Here is an 18,951-nt window from a genome sequence, read left to right as displayed (position 1 = left end):
ACAAAAGCAACGAGACTTTAAAGTTTCAACACATGGATAACCCCATGGAGTGTATTACTCATCTATGAGTTGGTTTATAGAGCTGAGCCATTCATATGGTTAAACTATGGAGGAAATATTACTGGTAAAGGTTTATTTGATGGCAATTCCATGACAACTTAAATCCATGTCTTCTCTTACATTCTAACCATGAAGGTGCCTTATTGACACACTATTTCTTTTCGAACCATGTGGGTCTTTTACGGGATAAAAGCATTTCTACATGATTGATATAGAGTAAGAGATTCCCCAATACATTATTGAAAATAAAACGATAAAATTCTTAATGAATGGAGATGGAATGTGACACATGGCTAATTTGAGAGATGGATTCCTTTCTTTGGTTGGTAACCTTCCACGCAACTGGAAAAGGTGGATGGCCAAGGGAAGGCTATATTGACAAGGTATGACTATAGCCGCACATGTTTGATTTGTAGTGCAAGTGAAGGGGAATACGATATGATTTACGGTATAATGTTAAATAGATTTTGTTCTGCAGTGAATAGTTTATATAAAATTAATAAGTGAAAGCTTGTGTTTTGTTCGGTCGCATAGTTTCTCTCTTAAGGAAAAAAATAATAAAATTCGAGTTTTTTAAGGTTGGAGATGCAATGGGTGGTGGACTGGTGGAGAGGAAGAGAAACTGGGAACTTAGGGTTTTTAATTCTTTATACAGCGAAGCTGATGCTTTAAGTGCCGCGTAAAAATCCTAACATTGCTTACTGAACCGGAAGAGAAGAGGTTTGGGGGTCAGCGATTCTAGGGTTTGTGTTTGAAGGAGATTTCACGATTCGTGGGTCTTAATACAGGCTATTGAGCCGGGGTGGTCGTGTTTTTGGAAACCATTGAGATACATACCGAGGGGGAAATGCGGGAATCAAAGCTCGAATTTGGTTGCAGATCTATGGAGATGATTGGAAACGTAGTTCATCTACGAAGAAAGAGAAAGGCAAACGATGCAGGGAACATTAAGGTGGCATCCCCTCTAACCTTGATCCTTTGATGTTGTTGTATTTACATCAACCAAAAAGAAAAATGGAAGTGTTGTGATGTATTTTGCATTTAGAGAAAAGGAAGCATGGCAAGAAGATCTTATTGAAACCCCCTCTAATCTTGATCTTCTGATGTTGTAGTTTATGTATCAACCAAAAAGAAAAATGTAAGTGGTGTAATGTATTATGCAGTTAGAAAAAAGAAAGCTTGAGAAGATCTGTGGATAGGGTTGTAGGATTTTTTACTTTTGATATATAGTTTCCTAATTCTTCTTGGGTATCTGAACTTAGAAACCGAAAGGGAAAGGGTTTTTGGTTCCCAAAGCTTTTCTGAGTTTTAGTCAATACTCTGAGACTTGGCAGATATGGGTGAGCAGAGTGATGTGAGGGGGAATTTTTGGTCTAACGAGGAAGAAAAGGCCATGGCGGAAGCTGTTTTGGGTGCTGAAGTCTGTGACTTCTTGACTTCCCCAAGCTATGTTTCGCCAGACTTGGTTACAACGGCAAGCGACAAAAGTGTGCAGCAGGAGCTCTGCCAGCTTGTTGAAGGTTCGAACTGGACCTACGCCATTTTCTGGCAGCTCTCAAGGTGTAAATCTGGTGAGTTAGCCTTGATATGGGGAGATGGACACTGCAGAGAACCCAAGAGAGACGAAAGAGAAGAAGATGGGACCTCGGGGAATTCTGAATCACATAAGGTTGAAGGAGGAGAGAAAGAGCAGGAGATGAGGAAGCTGGTGCTTCAGAAGCTTCACTCCTTTGGTGGATCAAAGGAAGATAGCTATGCTGCACGGTTGGATTGTGTATCGGATGTAAAGATGTTCTACCTTACATCAATGTATTATTCATTCAAATATGATGCCCAGGCTGGTCCTGCACTTTCGTTTGCCTCCCGTAGACCACTTTGGGTTGTGGACCAGAAGGTTTGTGCAGATTATTATCAGTCAAGATCATATCTGGCAAAATCAGCTGGCTTTAGGACCCTGGTTTATGTTCCAATCGATTCAGGGGTGGTGGAACTTGGTTCGGTTAAATCACTCCAAGAAGATCAAAATGGCTTGCAGATGATTAAAACTTTACTTGGGGATTCCAGTACTCGTCAGTCAACACCAATGTCAACTGCAACAACGGCTCCTAAGATCTTTGGCCATGACCTTAGTCTGGGCAGCTCAAAATCTCGTTCAATCACTATTAATTTCTCTCCAAAGGTGGAAGAAGATGATGAGGGTTTCCAATTAGAATCCTACAGAGTGCAAGCAGCAGTCTCTAGACATGGTAAAACCATAGCTATGAGCAAAGAAATGGGTGCTAATCGAGTTGTTGGAACTTTCCCCAATGGCTGTAGAAGTGAAGAAAATGAAGTTAAACTGTTTGCACAGCCTAGGCAGATGATCATTGGGGCTCTAACCCATTCAAGGGTTGTTGAACAATCCAAGGATGACATGTTGCCTCGGCCTGATGAGCGAAAACCTAGGAAAAGAGGGAGAAAGCCTGCTAATGGGAGAGAGGAGCCATTGAACCATGTGGAAGCAGAGAGGCAAAGGCGGGAGAAACTTAATCAGCGGTTTTATGCATTAAGAGCGGTTGTTCCCAACATCTCAAAGATGGACAAGGCCTCGTTGCTTGGAGATGCCATTACCCATATCACTGATCTCCAAATGAAGATTAGGGTATTGGAAGCTGAAAGGGAGATGGTGAATGGCAACCAAAAGCAATTACCTGCTCCGGATATTGATGTTCAGACAAGGAATGAGGACACTGTTGTTCGTGTGAGCTGCCCTCTAGATTCACACCCTGTCTCTAAAGTTATTAAGGCATTTAGAGAAAATGAAGTTATGGTTCAAGAATCTAATGTTTCAACCACGGACAATGATTCATTGCTTCATACGTTCTCCATCCGTACTCAAAATGGTACAAGTGAACATTTGAAGGAGAAGTTAGTTGCTTCCCTTTCAAGATGACCTGATTATAAAATTGTACTTGTAAGATGAGTTTCAGTGCATCTCACTTTTTTTTTTTTTTTTTTAAATTTTATTGTTGGCCACTCCAAAGTGGCAATTCCTGGTATTGGAATTGCTTGTACTGTACTATGAATGAAGTGTTTATCATCTAATATATTTGTGTGTCCAGCCTTTGCTGAGACTGTTGTAACTTTGGATACTCATATCTATATGGCTGCATGTGTTTCCTTGTTAGTTTATGGTTTGATAATTTTACTGTGGAACTTATTTTTTGTGTGGTCTTATATTTTAATTATTTTATTCAGAAAACTATTGTATACTCTGTTTTCTATGCATCACCGGTTTTAGTTTGTGCGGACCATCTCAAGTCATATTCTCCAATGGTATGATCTTTCCTTCAATAAAGCTACTGTATGTGAGGTCAGTTTGGCCATCTGGCAAAGCGACTAGGATGCTTAAGCATAATCCTACATAGGGGTCAAGGGCAGGGTCTACTAGTGATTGATTAATTTGTTGATTGTGCAGATTGGTTTAGGTATTGAGCTCTTTCCTACCCTAGTTGTACTAATAATTTTCTGTAGTAGAATCTGAAAAAGGAACAAAGAAACTAGAAAAAAGGATCCAAACCTTTTTGCTTTTGGGGGGGGGGGGGGGTTGTTGTTTCAATGTTGAATTTAAAGAAAAACAAAAAGAAACTAAATAAAGAAAACAAATGCAAACTCAACTTCTGCCCTATTTGATCATACAAGATGTCCTCCTTACGTTCTCTTCTAAGAAAAAAAAAGAGAGAGAATTAATTTCACAGCTCTATGATGGTTTGACTGATAAGGTTAACTTGCAGACCAGTAAATTGATCTCCTTCAAAATGAATGTTAATCATCAGCAATAGGGGATTTAATGGTGATCAAGGTAATGAAATTAAGATGGAAATCAGCAGATTACCAATGTGCTTTACAGTCTATTTGCTGGTTGAAAGCAGCAGACCTGAACCTATTGGTTGAGAATTTTGTGTTGGACTTCTAGTTGAATTTGGTGAACTATGTTAGAACTTGAAAATTGAATAAAGTAACTCAAAGTGACCTGGTTGATTGAAGGAACAAGTGACTGGAACTGTATCTGCAGAACCAAACTAAGAACTAGAAATGACTTAAAAGATAGATTTGGGGGAGGGGGGGGGTGTTGTTGTATGGAGAGAAAGACAGATTATCCATTTGGAATTCACCTAGCACAAGAGGGAATCCATCTTCTTCATGAATCCACACAGCTGGGGGGCATACATACAATATTGCTGGTTCTGAAAAGCTCAATTATTTCCATGATGGGCCAAATTACATTAGTATTTATAGACTTGGAGAAACTCCTACTCCTACTCAGTCTGGGATAACCAATATCTAGTAGGAATCAGAAAAATAGCTTTGAAAGCAAGAGAGACAAACATCTCTAAATTATCAGCTTAAAAGACCCCTAACTTCATACCCTACCGGAATAGCATTAACAATTAAAATAATCGAAGTTAACGATCAACTCAAATCCTAATGCAACTAGGAATGACCCGTAACAGAAACTAAATGTATGGAAACCAAAAGAAGACACAGTAATGAATCCAATGGGCTAGTCAAAGGATCACCATGACTGGGGAAGGGGCTATTTAGCTTGCCCTTCTGTTGGGTTTTGTAAGTCCACAACCTGCATCTTAGACCCTTTTCTGCTATTGTAAGCTTAGCTTTTGGGATTCATGTTTAAATGGGTGTTAGATAAATTTTTTGGGCTAGCTTCCAAAATGACAGTGAAAAACACTGATGCGAAGCTTGGAGATTGACAGGTTTTGAAATTAGTGATGTATTACAAATTTGGATATGCACAAAATGTGCATTAGGTAAGCTCATTACCAGTGCCAGAAGATACCCCATAATAACCATTTTTTTGTTATGTCATGTCAGTTGCTAAAAGAAATGGAGTTGGTTGGCATAGGAAGAGGTGCTTTGGAAGGGTTAAATAATGGAAACACATTGATCAGTGAGATGAAAATCTTATAAGCATGTCTATGAAACAATCTGTGGCAATGAAACATGTCTCTTCCAGGTGTGTTCTCTCCATACTCTTCCTCTGATCTTCTTCTCTCTTACCTCTCATCTCTTCTTTGAAGTTCTTTCACTGCTATAAGCGGTACCCTGTTTTTGGAGCTAAGTTCAGACCTCTATTTTTGTTCATAACTTCATTATTACCTGTTAATTAGCTCTGAAATTTGGTATTTAAGCTGTTGGCTTCATTCCCTATTAAATCCTGTTATTACTTATCAGTTTCTTCACCAGTTTATAAGCTGTTCCTACAACCTGCTCTGTTTCTAAGTTTCTGCAACTTTTCCATCGTTGCATCTTAAGCCCTGTTATTAATGTTTTCTGGAGGGAAACTGTTCACTAGGGCATGTCGATTCTATCCCTATAGTCACAGACTCACAGCCCAATCTGGACTGTTACGAGCAGTCCAGTTTTCCGTTTCCTTAGTTCACTGCAGGTTGTTCTAATGTAACTGTATAAGGTTGAAGAAGAACTGTTCTCCTTGTTGCTATTAGAGTGTTATGTCAATTACAAGTAAGCCCCTCTATTCTTAAGTTTTTTTCTGATTACTCCCCTCCTTTAAGTTAACTTCCAGGATTACCCTCCCTCTTTAAAATTAATTTGTGGCATGATCCCTATTATGATGTCTTACTTTTAAGGCTTTACTTGTCTTTATAATTATGAGATTGCCACTCTCCTACATAAGCCTAGGAATATTTACTGTTTTGCCACTATACTCTTAAATTAAGTTTCCTAATATTCTATTGGGCCCACAACGAACCCAAGTAGGTTTCCAAACCCCTGATCGCATCAATGCCCTCACTTAAACCTCCAAATCTTCAAGATGAAGAGAAAGTAGACAAAAAATTCCTTCATGTGACTCATAACTAGAACCAAAATAACCCTTCTCAGAAAGTAAGCCTTGAAACTTGAATGGATTTCTTAAGCATATCCTTACACTCCTATTCTTGTCAAGGGATTTTGCAGGGTAAGAATTTTGTCTGAATGAACTTCTTTGCCTTTTTCTATATGTATTCTCATCTCCTGAAGATTTATCGTGTTACTCATGTCATGGTACCATGGTTACCTCGATGCGGCTGTTTCTTAAGTTGGACACTAACGCTTATGGACCATTTATCAGTTCATACCATACCCATGTTTGACTGTTTAAGTCAGACCATATTGGGTAGGGTTTCTTGTTAGCCTTGCTGGTATGGGGAATTTCTTTTTTCTGTATTAGTACTTAGTAGGAAGGATCCTGCTTCCTTGTTTACAGTTTCATGCATGCATATTTCCTCTGGGAACTTTGAAAGAGATCAATTTTCTTATTGCTTGGGGGTCTTTATGGAGACTTATCAGAAACTATTCCTTCATTTAGGCTACCAAGCTGGCTTTACTCCCCCAGCATCTTGCCTGATCAAGGTGATGCAGTTAAATCACCTAAATGGGTTTATTTTATTGGAAATAAGCTTTGGTTTGGGTTTTGTATGTGTTGGGCCTTTGATCCATTGTGTTCTCATTGTAATGGGCCTATAATATGAGTTTAATTAAGTGTCTTTATTTCTTAATTTTAATTGTTATTAAGTGTTCTAGTTAGGCTAGATAAGGATTCTATAAGTTCAGTCCTGTTTTAAGTCAGTTTCATTCATTATTTTAAATTCCTAGTCAATTTAGATTACCTTATTAGTCAAGGTAAGGATTGGTTTAGGCCTTTCTTTTTAGTCTGTTTTTGAGTTTCCTATATAAGTTTGCAAGGGGGTCCAACATTGTACACGAATTTGATGAATAAAGAAGTTTGACGTTTGCCTTTGGTTCTGTGGTGATTCAGATCCTCATTGTGGTGATTCAACAAGTGGGTTGGTGGTGAATCCAATCAATACCTTGCGGTGAGAAACCCATGTACTGTTATTACATTCTTTGATTTCTTCTCAAGTTCCCAAAAATGTTCTAGCCTATACCTTCACATTCGAATCTAAGTTGTCCATGCAATAAGGATGACCTACTCACACTAGGATTATTGGAATCAAGTCTTCTACAGGTCTGATCTTCATTCTGATTTCATAAACATTCATGATCAGTATGCTAATCATTATTCTGTAATCAATTTCTGAATCTACTGCATGAATGTTACAATCCTACTCCAAGTGGTATTCGATTCTTGATATTCTGAAGACTATTCTATAACTGATATTTCAACAACAAGAACAACAACAAACTCAGCCTTATCCCAACTTAGTTAAAAAGGAGAATACTACAATACAGGATGGTCCATTACAAAGAGCTAGGTCTCTATTTATAGAGACGAGACCGGACTTCACACACTTACAAGTCCACACCAGACTTCACACACTTACAAGTCCATACTTCTCAAAGCATAAACATAAAGACAAAGCATACATAAGCATATAAGCATACACTCACTAACTGGTGGGGTCGGCTACATGGATCCAAACAAAAACATAAGTAGGGAAAACTGAGATCTAAATGAAAAAGGGGAATGAAGAGATGGGAAAAGTGGGATGGGGAATGAGATGAGAAATGAAAAGTGGAAAATAGAAAGAAAAATGACAGTAAGAAGAACAACCCAACAAGTCAGGAGAATCTCAGCTAAATATGGATCCTTGCCCTCCAAGCATAGATCAAGTTTCTGTTGAGCATATTAAATCTGTACTCTGATCATTCATTCGATTCCTAGTTTGACTGGTTTTGACCTATCCTAGTTCCACTAGGGGTTGTCCACATCAGCAGATTTGACCATTAGATGTGGCTGAGTTTTTCAGCATTGGTTCTACCGTACAAAAGAGGCACTTGATCAGACTTATAGTTTGATCTGATTTTATGCTTTAGTTTTCTTAATCTTGGAAAATTTTCACTCTTTTTTTCGATTCTGTTTGGTACTGGTTTTATATTTAAATCAGAACCATATTACAAGGCCACATATTCTGTAGAGTGTTTGCTCAAATTCAATGCTTCTTGTCATATTTCAAACTGTTACTTCTTGACATATCTTTATCCCTCTCTCTCTGGCTGATTATGCTGGGTATACATTTATAAGGTCTAGTAAATCATGCCCTTATTAGGCTGAATGCATTTTAAATCAGAAATCAAGGAACCGGCAAAACTAAAATTTGGTTCATCCACCTGAAAGAACGTTTATCTTGAATTTCATTGCTTGTTTTCGTTTTACCTTGCATCTACAGATCCTTTAAAATTCCAATATACGAACTGTATTATCTCCAATCTTTTCCTATGATTCTGCCTGGAAACCTGATCCGGTAAGACTCTTGTAACCAACACTTGAAATGTGGTTCTCTGTTAGTCCATCAGGCCATGATATTCTCCTCAACATATAATCCTGAATTTTGCCTCTCCTGTATCCTATAACTCTACAGAAGCCTCTTCTCTCATTCCAATGAACTTGTAAAATGCCAATATATTGCAGCTTGCACACATGATATTTTCTCACATGAATTTTGTCTCTTCAGCATCATTGCTTTTAATCCTTAGCCTAGCTTCTTCAACTCAAATTTAGGGCCAGACATTAAGAAACCAGGATATGTAACTTTTAACAGGTTGCACTCCATCTTTTTTTGTATTATCTCTTGAACTATCCTTCCCTCTGATGTTACTTCAACAGTTATGATTTTCTTGAGATCCTTTCCAAGTTTTGAGCAAACTCAAGTTCATTGGCTGATTCCAAACTGAAGTAGAAGGAGAATTGTTGTATATTTAAGAGTTAGTAGTGTGCACACATAACTTTATCAATGTTTTTTATTAAATACTGGTCTCAAAGAGGTTCTTTTGTTTTTGTGCATTTTGGAACCTGTTTTCATTCTCCTTATTGCCCATGTAGCTAGTACTATTTAGATTATTACCATTTACTTGAGATTTGAAATTTGTGCATTGCAAATTAAATTTTCTGTTGAATATATAATTCGATATTTGATGAATAAACTGTATGAGATTGCTGTTCCAGTATCTGTACAATGTAATGTTCTTTTTTACCATTGTATTGTGTTTCAGAGCATGGTCTAAGGAATTTCGTAAGAGGAATATAAATTAGTCTGTTGTAGTAGAGAATTCCTTTGATGAAGCCAAGAAGAATCATACAAAATTGGCCATGTTTTGGTAAGCATGGTCCTGAAACCTAGAGAATAAATTAGAACACTTGACAAACAGGATCAAGTCATATGATGTGGGTTGTGCTCTGTAATCATGGCTCAGTCACTTGTCCAATGGAACAGTTCTAGCATGTGTGGCGTCTTGATTCGGTTATTTACCTAACAGCAAGAATCTTTTGGCCATTTTGGAGGGCCACAAGCCTAGATAGCACTGACTAGAATTGGTGGAAACATTGATGGAGGAAAGAGTTGCTCCCGCCAAATTATGTTGGTTTTGTTGCTGTGTCTTTTGGCAGATGAGCAAATTAAGCAGTATGCAAGAAATATTATTCTAGAACTTAATTTTTGGCTTATGAATACCAGCTTCAATTTGGTCTCCAGTTCAAATAGCAGCCCATGTTACCTTTCCAATGTGTTGCTCCATGAAATTTCTATTGTAGAAATAGATCATGGTTTAAAGTATCAGTCCGTATTGGTCCATATGTATTGGTATCGATACATACTGACATATATTTTTTTAAATAGCATGTCTCGATTGGTATAGTATTGTATCGCCCAATACGGCCAGATACGATACATATCAATACTTATAATATATACATTAAAGGGTTCTGTGAGAGTATCGATATGGCTCATTTTAGACAGATACCAACCGATATATGTCGAGACGGCCATTAAAGGCCCATGTGACTATCAGAATTGATACAAAGAGTTATTTGGCCAGAAAAAAGGGTAAGAACTCCCAACCAAGATTCTCAAAACTTCCCTTTAACCAAATTTTTTCAAAAAATTGGAGTTGGGGTTCTAATCTACACTCAAAAACAATTCAAGAGATGTTACAAAAACTTAGTTTTCATCATTCAACAAACTGAGATCAGAGATTGAAGGAGATTTTTAATCCTAAGTTAGTTGATGCATCATACATGATCATTTGCAATGATTTGTACCAAAATTCTTGAAAGTCAGAAAATCTCTTGTCTCGTTATACGTTGTACTCCATTTTAGTATTTATGCATGATACATGTATATATTTTGCTTATTTATATTATTTTCTTCTCTAAAAATGTATTTCCATGTGTATCTTGATCATTTCCATGCATGTCTATAGTATATATCCCATACGGTACGATACAATACAATACGATACGATATGTCTCTTAAAATCACCCTTCTGATACGATAACTGATATCAATACTTTAAACCTTGAAATAGATGGACAGGAAATTGGTAAATAGTAAGTCGGAATGGAAATCAGGTTCTGAAATGGGGCCTTAGAAGTTACTTTCGTTCCTTAAATGGCTGAGATGATGGAAGTACTTCAGGTTGACTAATGACTTATTGGTTAGAGAGGTTGCAAAGAGATCCTAAAACATGAATTAAACCATGGAAGTATCGCAAATTGGATCAATGCAGTACTCAGCTTATAGCCAAACTAATTTTTTGCTAATGGTTGTGGGAATTTTGGGAGCAATATGCTAGCTTGTGGGAAGGGCATATGCTGAACATAATGTGGTGAATAATTGGGAGAAGGTAATCCTTAATATGAACCATGGAAAGGCCCTTTCACCTTCAGGATGATTTTCGGATTTTAGAAGAGATTTCTTGTAATGAACTTTTTATTTTATTTTATTGCAGAGAGGTAGCCAGATGCTACTTTGGCTGAGTATTTTATTGAGGACTAAATCAAGTCCGTATGAAATACTGGTAAAAACAGAAAAAGAGATTGCCTTCTGATCTAAAATGACTCAAATATAACTTTATAAATATTTTTTGCATATTGTGAAAATCATATGCCATTTATATTTTTCTTCTTCGTGGCCCGTGTTATATCTCCTGGTTCTCTTCTGATTATTAGAAACAAGGCTGCTTCTTGTAAAATGTTTCCTTTCTACTTTTGTAATGCTGTTTTGAGCACATCTTCTACCTTTACATGTCTTCCTCCTTGAACAAGTCCAACAGCGCTAGCGCCTGAGATATTCAGTCCAAACATCAGAATGCTGTGAGTATATCATGGTCAAGTCCTGATTTCCAAGTGTTTGAATGGTTCTATTTGTAAATCTGACTGCAGGATAGATGGAAGCATTGTACCTCAGGCACGGAAAGCTGCAGCCGGAATTTCGGGCCATCGTAATGGTGCAGTATAGGTCTGAAAGCATCTTCTTCCAGTGGTTTGCACCTCCTCTTGATTCGAATTCTCACCTGAGAGTAGTTTTTGTATCATGACAGCTTTCAGATTCAGGTACTTCCAAATAATTAATACTTGAGAAGTCTTCTACCTAGTTATTTGCAGTTTTACCTGTGCTGGAAATCTTGATTCTCCCCTGCATTTCTTGTCTTCCCATGCGGTTGGGTCTATATTTGAACCTCCAAAACTCATTGCCTAAGAAATTTAATAACTAAATGTTACAAGCCAACACAAGCAAGATCTTTTATATTAATCAAATATGTAGTGGCTCTAATCGTTTCCTGTTTTCTCTTGATCTCTACAAAATGCGAATGAGTAGTCAAAAACAAATGGTCATCAACATCCAAAAGTGAGCTAACCTGATACACTCCATGCATTTGGTGGGTTGTATAGTTATAAAGAAATAGGGGTAAGCCTGGGGTTATTGCCCTGACAGAGTCCTTATATTTGTGGGGAAGTCCTGCAAAACAGAAAGGTGAAATTCAGCAACTCTGGTCTATCTTTTGGGGGGGGGGAACCTTTCCCTATGATGTGATTAGTGTGAACTTTGTGGCATTCATTTTCTTTTCAAAGTTCTTAAACAAAACTGTGATTCCAAGACACTGTTTATATTGTTTTAAGTTTGTACCAAGTCCCAAGTCCTGAATTTGCTGCAGAAGTAATACATTACTCCAATCCCAAATTCTATCACATTTTGTGATTACTAGGAACAAAAGAAGCCAGGACTCCAGGATCTGGCTTTGATTTAGAAGTTATTCAATGGAACTTGAGATTTGAGTACTCACAATCTAACTGTTGGATGAAACCAAGTAAACTATGATTTGGAATCATGGTTTTAAAGGAGATTTTTGGGTCCAAAGGGCTGGTTATTGAAATAATTTCAAGCTGATAGGTTCTGGCAAACTATGAATTGCCAAAGCCAAACTTGATGCATATCTCGGGTTTACTTATCAGTACAGGATACTTTTTTAACCATGCTGAAGGCTAATTATAGCAGAGACATAAAAGAGAATGAGAAGGGAATCACCAAAGAGTTGGCGGCGGAGATCGTCCTGCATAGTCTCATTGTTGCAAACGAAAATGTAACCGCCCAAGACTTCAGTCCTTGGCAGTGTTTCTGCAGGCGGCAGGGTCTTATGCCATCTATCAGGTTGATAAACCACCTGATTGCATCGTCCGTAGAACACATGGGGCTTAGCCAAAGGAGGATGATAGTATGTCTCTGAGTTGTTTGAAAATATATCTGTGGAGCAGCTACTCTGTATTTGATCATTGTTACTTCTGAACTGATTTTCAAGAACAAGCCTCGATGTAGCAGCAATCCTCCATGTTTGGTCATCAGTGGACCTCACCGCCTGCTGTAATTCCAACCCAGGTTGCCAGACAGAGCTTTGGATGGCAGATGTTTTTGTAGTTGTGGCCGACATTCTTGTTGCTTCTGCCATGGAAATCAAACAACCAAAGAATTTGATAATTCTAGCATGGAATCAGGAAAAAGCTATGAACGAGACAGCAAGAATTCAAGCCGAGAGAAATGAAAAAACATCCCAAATTCAGAAGAAATATAAGAAGCCAAAACCAGATTCACGTGAAGTAAAAGATCTTACCAGGAGAGAGAGAGAGAGAGTCTCGTTTGCTCACTCACTCTGCATGTCTTCTGCTGCAGGAAGCCTTTTTAAAGATATTCTTTCACTTTCACTATTCTTGTGTGATTGGAGAATTTGAATGGAAAAACCGCCAAGTTTAAATATATTAAAATAGAGGGTGTTTTGGTCAATTCCATAGGCTTCATAATTATTAAAATCAGAGGAAGTGGGGCCAGGATTGTGCTTGGGTTTGAGCTTGGAGTGTGTCTGTGCTGGTGTGATTCCCTAGTCCCATGTCATATGTGGTCTTTGTTTTCGAGGAATTCAAATTCAAATTTAAATTGGGTTTGTTTGGATCATTTCTCTTTAGAACTACAAAACACTTTTGATAAGATTAAGATAGCTGTAGTAGTCTCTCACCATTTCTGTATTTGATGGGCCCTACCAATTTTTTAAGGGTTCTTTTGATGCCTTTAACTTATATGGAAAAGGGAGGAAAATAAAGGGAGGTAATGATGTGGAGTCCAGTGGACACCTCACCTCACCTCACCTCACCTGGATCAAGAGAGAGAGAGAGAGAGAGATTGGAATGTGATGTTACTACTAAACATTATTATTAATAAAGTGATCGAGGGCTTTCATATCTTTTACCAATGGGAAGGTCGTGATTAGGGTATTATTTGGCTTAATTAGATTTTACTGCTTTCGAGCGTTTGGTTTTCTCATCATTTTTGCAATCAATGGTTCCAATTGGAAATGTATGATGTATCCACATAATGGTTCATAGCGCAAGGGTAAAACTGTCTAAAAATTGTTTTATGAGGGTAAGTTTTTTTTTTGGATAAATTTATGAGGATAAGTAAAACTGTGTCAGATTGGAGGTCCAAGGTCCATGGTCCTGTCAGATTCTCAAAAAGTTATTAGAATCATTCTCTCTTATTACCAAAAAAAATATATATCTCTCCATTTTTTTGGCTTGTTAACCTTTTAGTCTGGGACCTTGGATGTCTTTATATACTCAATCTGAAATAAAATTTTAAAAATTTACTCAAAAACATAATTAATCAAGGTTCCGTATGGATATGACTTCGTTAAAAAATAAGGGAGAAAGAGTGCCACCTAGTGGCACAGTGCACGCCACCCCTGCACCCAGACATAGGGGCGTGTGTGATGACTATTACGTCCCTTGGAAAGATGGAAATGATCATGGGTGTGACAATCAGTATGCGCGCTCTCGGCTCCTGAAGATAAGTTGAATGAAAAAAAAAAATTCATAATTGTTTAACTAGTTTTTATTATTATTTTTTTTTAAAAAAAATTCCGTCAAGAATTCACTAAGGTTTTGTATTCCTACAAATAAAAGGAAAACAAAGATAATTGAATTAATAAAAAACTATAGACTTCTAAAAATCAGATATCGATACCGATCGGCCGATTTGACCAATCCCACTTATAACCCGAAAACCCTACAAATTTGAGCCACGATCCCAGAATTCTCTCCCTACAACTTTGAGGATGCTCCTATTTTTTGCTATATGACCGGATTTTGCAGATCTAATCTTCCAAATGGTGTGCATTTTTTTAATTAGATATTTTGTGACAATAATATTAAAATTTTTTTAATTAGATATTTTGTGACAATAATATTAAAAAAAAGGCTAAAAAATTCTAGTTCTCAATTGCTGCTATTATTATTTGCTGTTTGTGCAAGGAAAGGACCGACTGTTTAGAAAAATCTAACCTAACATAGAACTTACAAGGAAAAGGTTCAATAATCTGCTGGGGTAGCCGCTAGCACTTCTATGTGTGTCTCTCTCTCTTCACACGATATGATTTCATTACCCTCCAATATAGAAAACAGGATATTGTCTGATTGTGCGTCCCTTGAGATTTTTGGGTTGCCTCAAGTTTGATACCAGAGAATAAATGTTAGATATAATAATGGATTATTAAGAGTAGTATAAACATCTTTGTACAAGCAGGAACGCACAGGTATTCTTCAAATGATAGGCGACCTTTGCAGTCAGAAATGCCTGAAGGTAGCTTTAAATGTGCTTCAGGATAGTGTGCAGCCATCGCAGTAGGATAAATCTACTTAGCCATGGCATATCAATGGTACTCATTAGGTAATCAAATCTCTGTTTTCATCATTTTCTAGGTCTGTAATTAAATATAGGGAAGCAATTTTCTGTCCGGGAGTGTGGTCTACACCAGCACTCCCATGTGTATATCTCTCCTCAAAACAAGGGGACAGAAGTGTCTTTTCATATGGGGAGGAGAGAGACTCATGAGGATGAGGGCGTAGGACACACTCCCAGACAGTTATTTTTCCCTTAAATATATTGTGTTCAAGATATGGGGCTTCAGCGAATACCTGGCATTCGATGGATGCAGTGGGATCAAGGATTGCCAACATCCTTGGTGAACACCCAAAAACACCTTATATTTTTGTTGGTAATGTTGATATATTCAGCACTAATAGCTTAATTCTAATGCCTAATTCTTTTTGCACAGCCCAGTGTAGGAAAGCTTTCCTAGACAGTTCAAAAGGAAGTAAATGTGATCACTTTATGTTACTTCTAATATGCAATTACTTTATATAACTTCAATTTTCATTCAGTAGTAGCACAAATCTTCACCTCATACCATCCATATGTTATGGTCCCCATCTTATTTCATATCACTCTGCATCAACCAAACACCCCAGTTGAAAATTTCTTTTGGGATTTCTAATTCGTTGCAATTGAGGACAGCTGATAATGCAGTAGAACCTAGCCCCTACGAGGTTTCACGTTTGAGAACTCTTGTTCCTCATCTAGTCTAGGATTGCAAAAACTTCCCCACCTTCCCCCCACAAAAAATAATCTTTGCAATTTGCTTTCACTTCAATGCGAACCAAACGTCCCCTTGGGGATATTCACTGGTCTTAACTGCAAACACCAACACCAATCTAGACCAAGGTACATTGTCCTCGCCAACCACTATTTCATCTGAAAGGTGGGTATTTCTTTGGGACATAACAATGGCTAAAATGACAACAGGTGAGGAACAAGATGGAACAGGCACTCCACATAGCAGGGGTAAGGCTGAGTACATTTGCCCTTCAGAACCCAGCACTAGAAGGAGCCTCATGCACTGGGGACACTCTTTTTTTTATAGAGACACAATAAAGTGATGCATAACCAATGTAAACGTTGTTACACGTCCCAACAGTTCGGTTCACTGGGTTACTGTCAATTTCAAGTTATCAACACAAATGCTAACTAATTTGACCTAAAGGTAATTGCCTACAAGTTGTCTAATTGCCCGTAGCATCTCCATCATTTCCCTCTCATAATCACTGCTGTTGCCATCAAAGGTACTTGCACCGAGCAGGCAAAGAGGAAGCATGTAACCAAAAATATATGAAAAATGATCAACTTAATGCGAATGCACCATAGTTGAAATAGTAATTTTTTTTTGGGGGGGGGGGGGGTTAATCTTTGCATTTGAGAAAACAGAAACCAAAATTTTAAAAAATATATATAAAATATCTTCGAAAAATATGTTACAGAACCACAACAAATGTTTTCCTCTCTTTTTTTTTTTGGGGGAGGGGTGGGGGTGTGTATGGGAAGAGGGGCCGGGGGAGGAAGAGCACTAAACCATTTACAGAAAAAGCACCATCAAATCGCCCCCTATTTTCTTTGTTCTCCCCATCCAAAACTGAAATTCAATATTCAGTTTCTCCTCCTTTTTATGGGTATATACCTATGCGCCAAAGATTAACTAACAAGGGAGCGAGGGCGGAGTAAGGGTATTCAAGCCTCATGCCACACTGAAGAAGATTCTCTGGCCGCATTTACGTTGATGATGACAGCATCTCTTTTCCGTCACCATTTCACACAACCATGTCAGGAACTGGAAAGCCCTTCACTCGTAACGAATGGAATTGTATTTTTCAGAAAGCAAGGGTGCTTTCATTATCTCATTCATGAGGCTCTTGAATTTAAGGCTGCAGTCTCCTCCACTGAAAGAATAAAAAGTAAGCAAATGGGAAAACCACTTGAAATATGGAGAATCAACAAGATTTTAAATTAATTAATGTTTGGGTGCAAAACCAAACTCTGCAACCTCAGTTTACTAGAATGCAGACGGAACATCGAACCATGTTAGAAAAGAGTCATCATAACAACAACAACCTCAGCCTTATCCCAACTTAATGGGGTCGGCTACATGGATCCAAACAAGACAAAGGAAAACTGAGGTTTAAATAAAAAGGGGAATGAAGAGATGTGAAAAGAGAGATGGGAGATGAGAAATGGAAAATGGGAAATGACAAATGAGAGAGGGAAAATAAAAAGAAAAATTGAAAAATGAAAGTGAAAATGAAAGTTAGAGGAAATAGGCATAGCCCAACAAGATAGGAGAATCTCAGCTAAATGGGGTCTGCTACATGGATCGGCAAATACAGATGTCAATTTTGCTCATCACCTCCCAAAGTCAAAAATCAAGAAATTGCAGGAATAAAATAGGTAATCAGGGTAATCAAGAAATTATGTCTTGGTGCACATCGTACATTTACTTGCTTTTAATTTATTAAAAAAAAAAAGAGTTTTTCTAACACAAGGAAAGACATTTGAGGAGATTAAACTGTAAATAACTAAAGAAAGAAAACCAGCCACATTGAAAACTCAACCTCAAGTTTGCCATTTGATCAGTAGCAGAGGGATATGGATAGAGGACAAGTCCAAAACAGAACAATAAAATAAGTTGTAAAGAAAGTACCGGTTGGAGGTTCATGTGGGTCCATGGACCTCTATACCGTGGATGGTTCTCTTATCTTGTTTCTATCTAATTAGGTGGCTCTTATTTAGTTAGATAGTTCTTATCTACATTACTTTTAGTTTCCTAGTATAGCTAGATTAATCTTTACTATTGCCATAAGGTTGTTTGGTTTCCTATTACTGTTACGGTTTGGTTTTTACTAATATAAATAGGGAGGTTGGCAGTAGTTTATTTTCTACCTAACACTCAACCTCTTCTTCTTCAACATCTCTTCTCCATCTTCTTCTCATTCTTTCTGCTCCTTTTACTCTCTCAGGCACTAAACAACTTACATGGTATCAGAGCTACCTAGATACACGACCCCAACTTCAGATTCTGTTTTGAAGAACTCAGGCATAGTTGTCACGGCGACCCAAGGCAGTGGAGAGGGTCCAAATTCAAGGCGACACCAATTAGACGCCCAAAGCGTCCGCCTAGGTGACCAAGGCAACCAAGTCGACCAAGGCGCCTGGACGCCTAGGCGATGCCTTGACAACTATGATTCTCGGAAGTCTCTGATTGAGGGTTGCAGCACCCTATGCTGCATAATACCTACATAGGGCCCTAGTTGGTGGTGATATCATAATAGTTAGGGCTCCTTTTATCTAAATATTGGTTTCCGTAGAATGATCAGTCAACTGAAATCAACTAGGATCAAAATTCTGCAAGTATGATGCTGGAGGCAGGTTCTGATTTCCTCTTTTATTTGATGATAGAGACCTCAAATTACTTTATGAACAGCCAGCAGATGATGCCCAAGTTTTTGGGTTTTACTAACCCCAAGAGGAGGTACACTTGATTTATTTTTTCCCCTTGATTCAAGTAGCTGACTTCCAGCAAATGCTTTCCCCCATATGTCCAGGCGGTACTCTGTTTTTGGAAGACTTTTCAGCAACTTTGTTTTTTGAAATTACTTTTCATTTGATCAGCCAATCTTAGTGATTTTTCAAGGAAGTCTTCCCCTTCACCAGAAGGAAGATGATTAGTGGAGAACGTGAGAAGGATGGCCTCTACAATGTTGATGACTCCACTACTACGGCTGCTTTTGCTACCTCTCCTGCCACCTCACCTCTTCATTGGCATTACCGGTTGGGAGACTTTTCACTTTCCAAGCTTCAACAAATGGTTCCTAATTGTACCAAAATATGTCGTCTCGAGTGCTATGGCTCATACTATAGCAGGGTTGATGTGGTTGAAGTCTCT

At 38.0% G+C, this 18,951-nt stretch overlaps 3 protein-coding genes across 6 annotated transcripts in view; 1 reads left to right on the top strand and 2 right to left on the bottom strand.

The window, feature by feature from the left end:
• Window positions 1-647: 647 nt before the first annotated feature.
• On the top strand, window positions 648-3,178 carry LOC122668921 (transcription factor MTB3-like). The gene has a single exon (XM_043865496.1). The coding sequence runs from the start codon at window positions 1,397-1,399 to the stop codon at window positions 2,990-2,992; it is 1,596 nt and encodes a 531-aa protein (XP_043721431.1). The 5' UTR covers window positions 648-1,396; the 3' UTR covers window positions 2,993-3,178.
• A 7,706-nt stretch (window positions 3,179-10,884) lies between these two features.
• Window positions 10,885-13,520, bottom strand: LOC122667023 (B2 protein-like). Of its 3 annotated transcripts, none has more exons than XM_043863180.1 (6): window positions 13,505-13,520; window positions 12,384-12,800; window positions 11,716-11,816; window positions 11,468-11,551; window positions 11,260-11,370; window positions 10,885-11,139 (listed from the first exon to the last, which is right to left on the bottom strand). In XM_043863180.1, the coding sequence occupies exons 2-6, from the start codon at window positions 12,781-12,783 to the stop codon at window positions 11,098-11,100; spliced, it is 738 nt and encodes a 245-aa protein (XP_043719115.1). In that variant the 5' UTR covers window positions 12,784-12,800; window positions 13,505-13,520; the 3' UTR covers window positions 10,885-11,097. The 3 variants fall into 3 exon arrangements, with proteins under 3 accessions (XP_043719115.1, XP_043719114.1, XP_043719113.1); XM_043863179.1 differs by lacking the exon at window positions 13,505-13,520 and adding an exon at window positions 12,952-12,980 and having other exon boundaries at window positions 12,384-12,795; XM_043863178.1 differs by lacking the exon at window positions 13,505-13,520 and having other exon boundaries at window positions 12,384-12,872.
• Window positions 13,521-16,549: 3,029 nt separating this feature from the next.
• Window positions 16,550-18,951, bottom strand: part of LOC122667656 (cullin-associated NEDD8-dissociated protein 1) — a 41,202-nt gene continuing 38,800 nt past the window's right edge. For both annotated transcript variants that reach the window (XM_043864025.1, XM_043864024.1), the window contains one exon: window positions 16,550-16,951. In XM_043864025.1, coding sequence (XP_043719960.1) covers window positions 16,855-16,951 — 97 coding nt within the window. In that variant the 3' untranslated portion in view covers window positions 16,550-16,854. The remainder of the gene's footprint in view (window positions 16,952-18,951) is intronic.

The sequence above is a fragment of the Telopea speciosissima genome, chromosome 7 (genome assembly GCF_018873765.1).
Source record: "Telopea speciosissima isolate NSW1024214 ecotype Mountain lineage chromosome 7, Tspe_v1, whole genome shotgun sequence".
In the NCBI taxonomy this organism is placed as follows: Eukaryota; Viridiplantae; Streptophyta; class Magnoliopsida; order Proteales; family Proteaceae; genus Telopea; species Telopea speciosissima.
The sequence above is the reverse complement of the archived record's forward strand: the minus strand, read 5'-3'. Positions and strand labels throughout refer to the sequence as shown.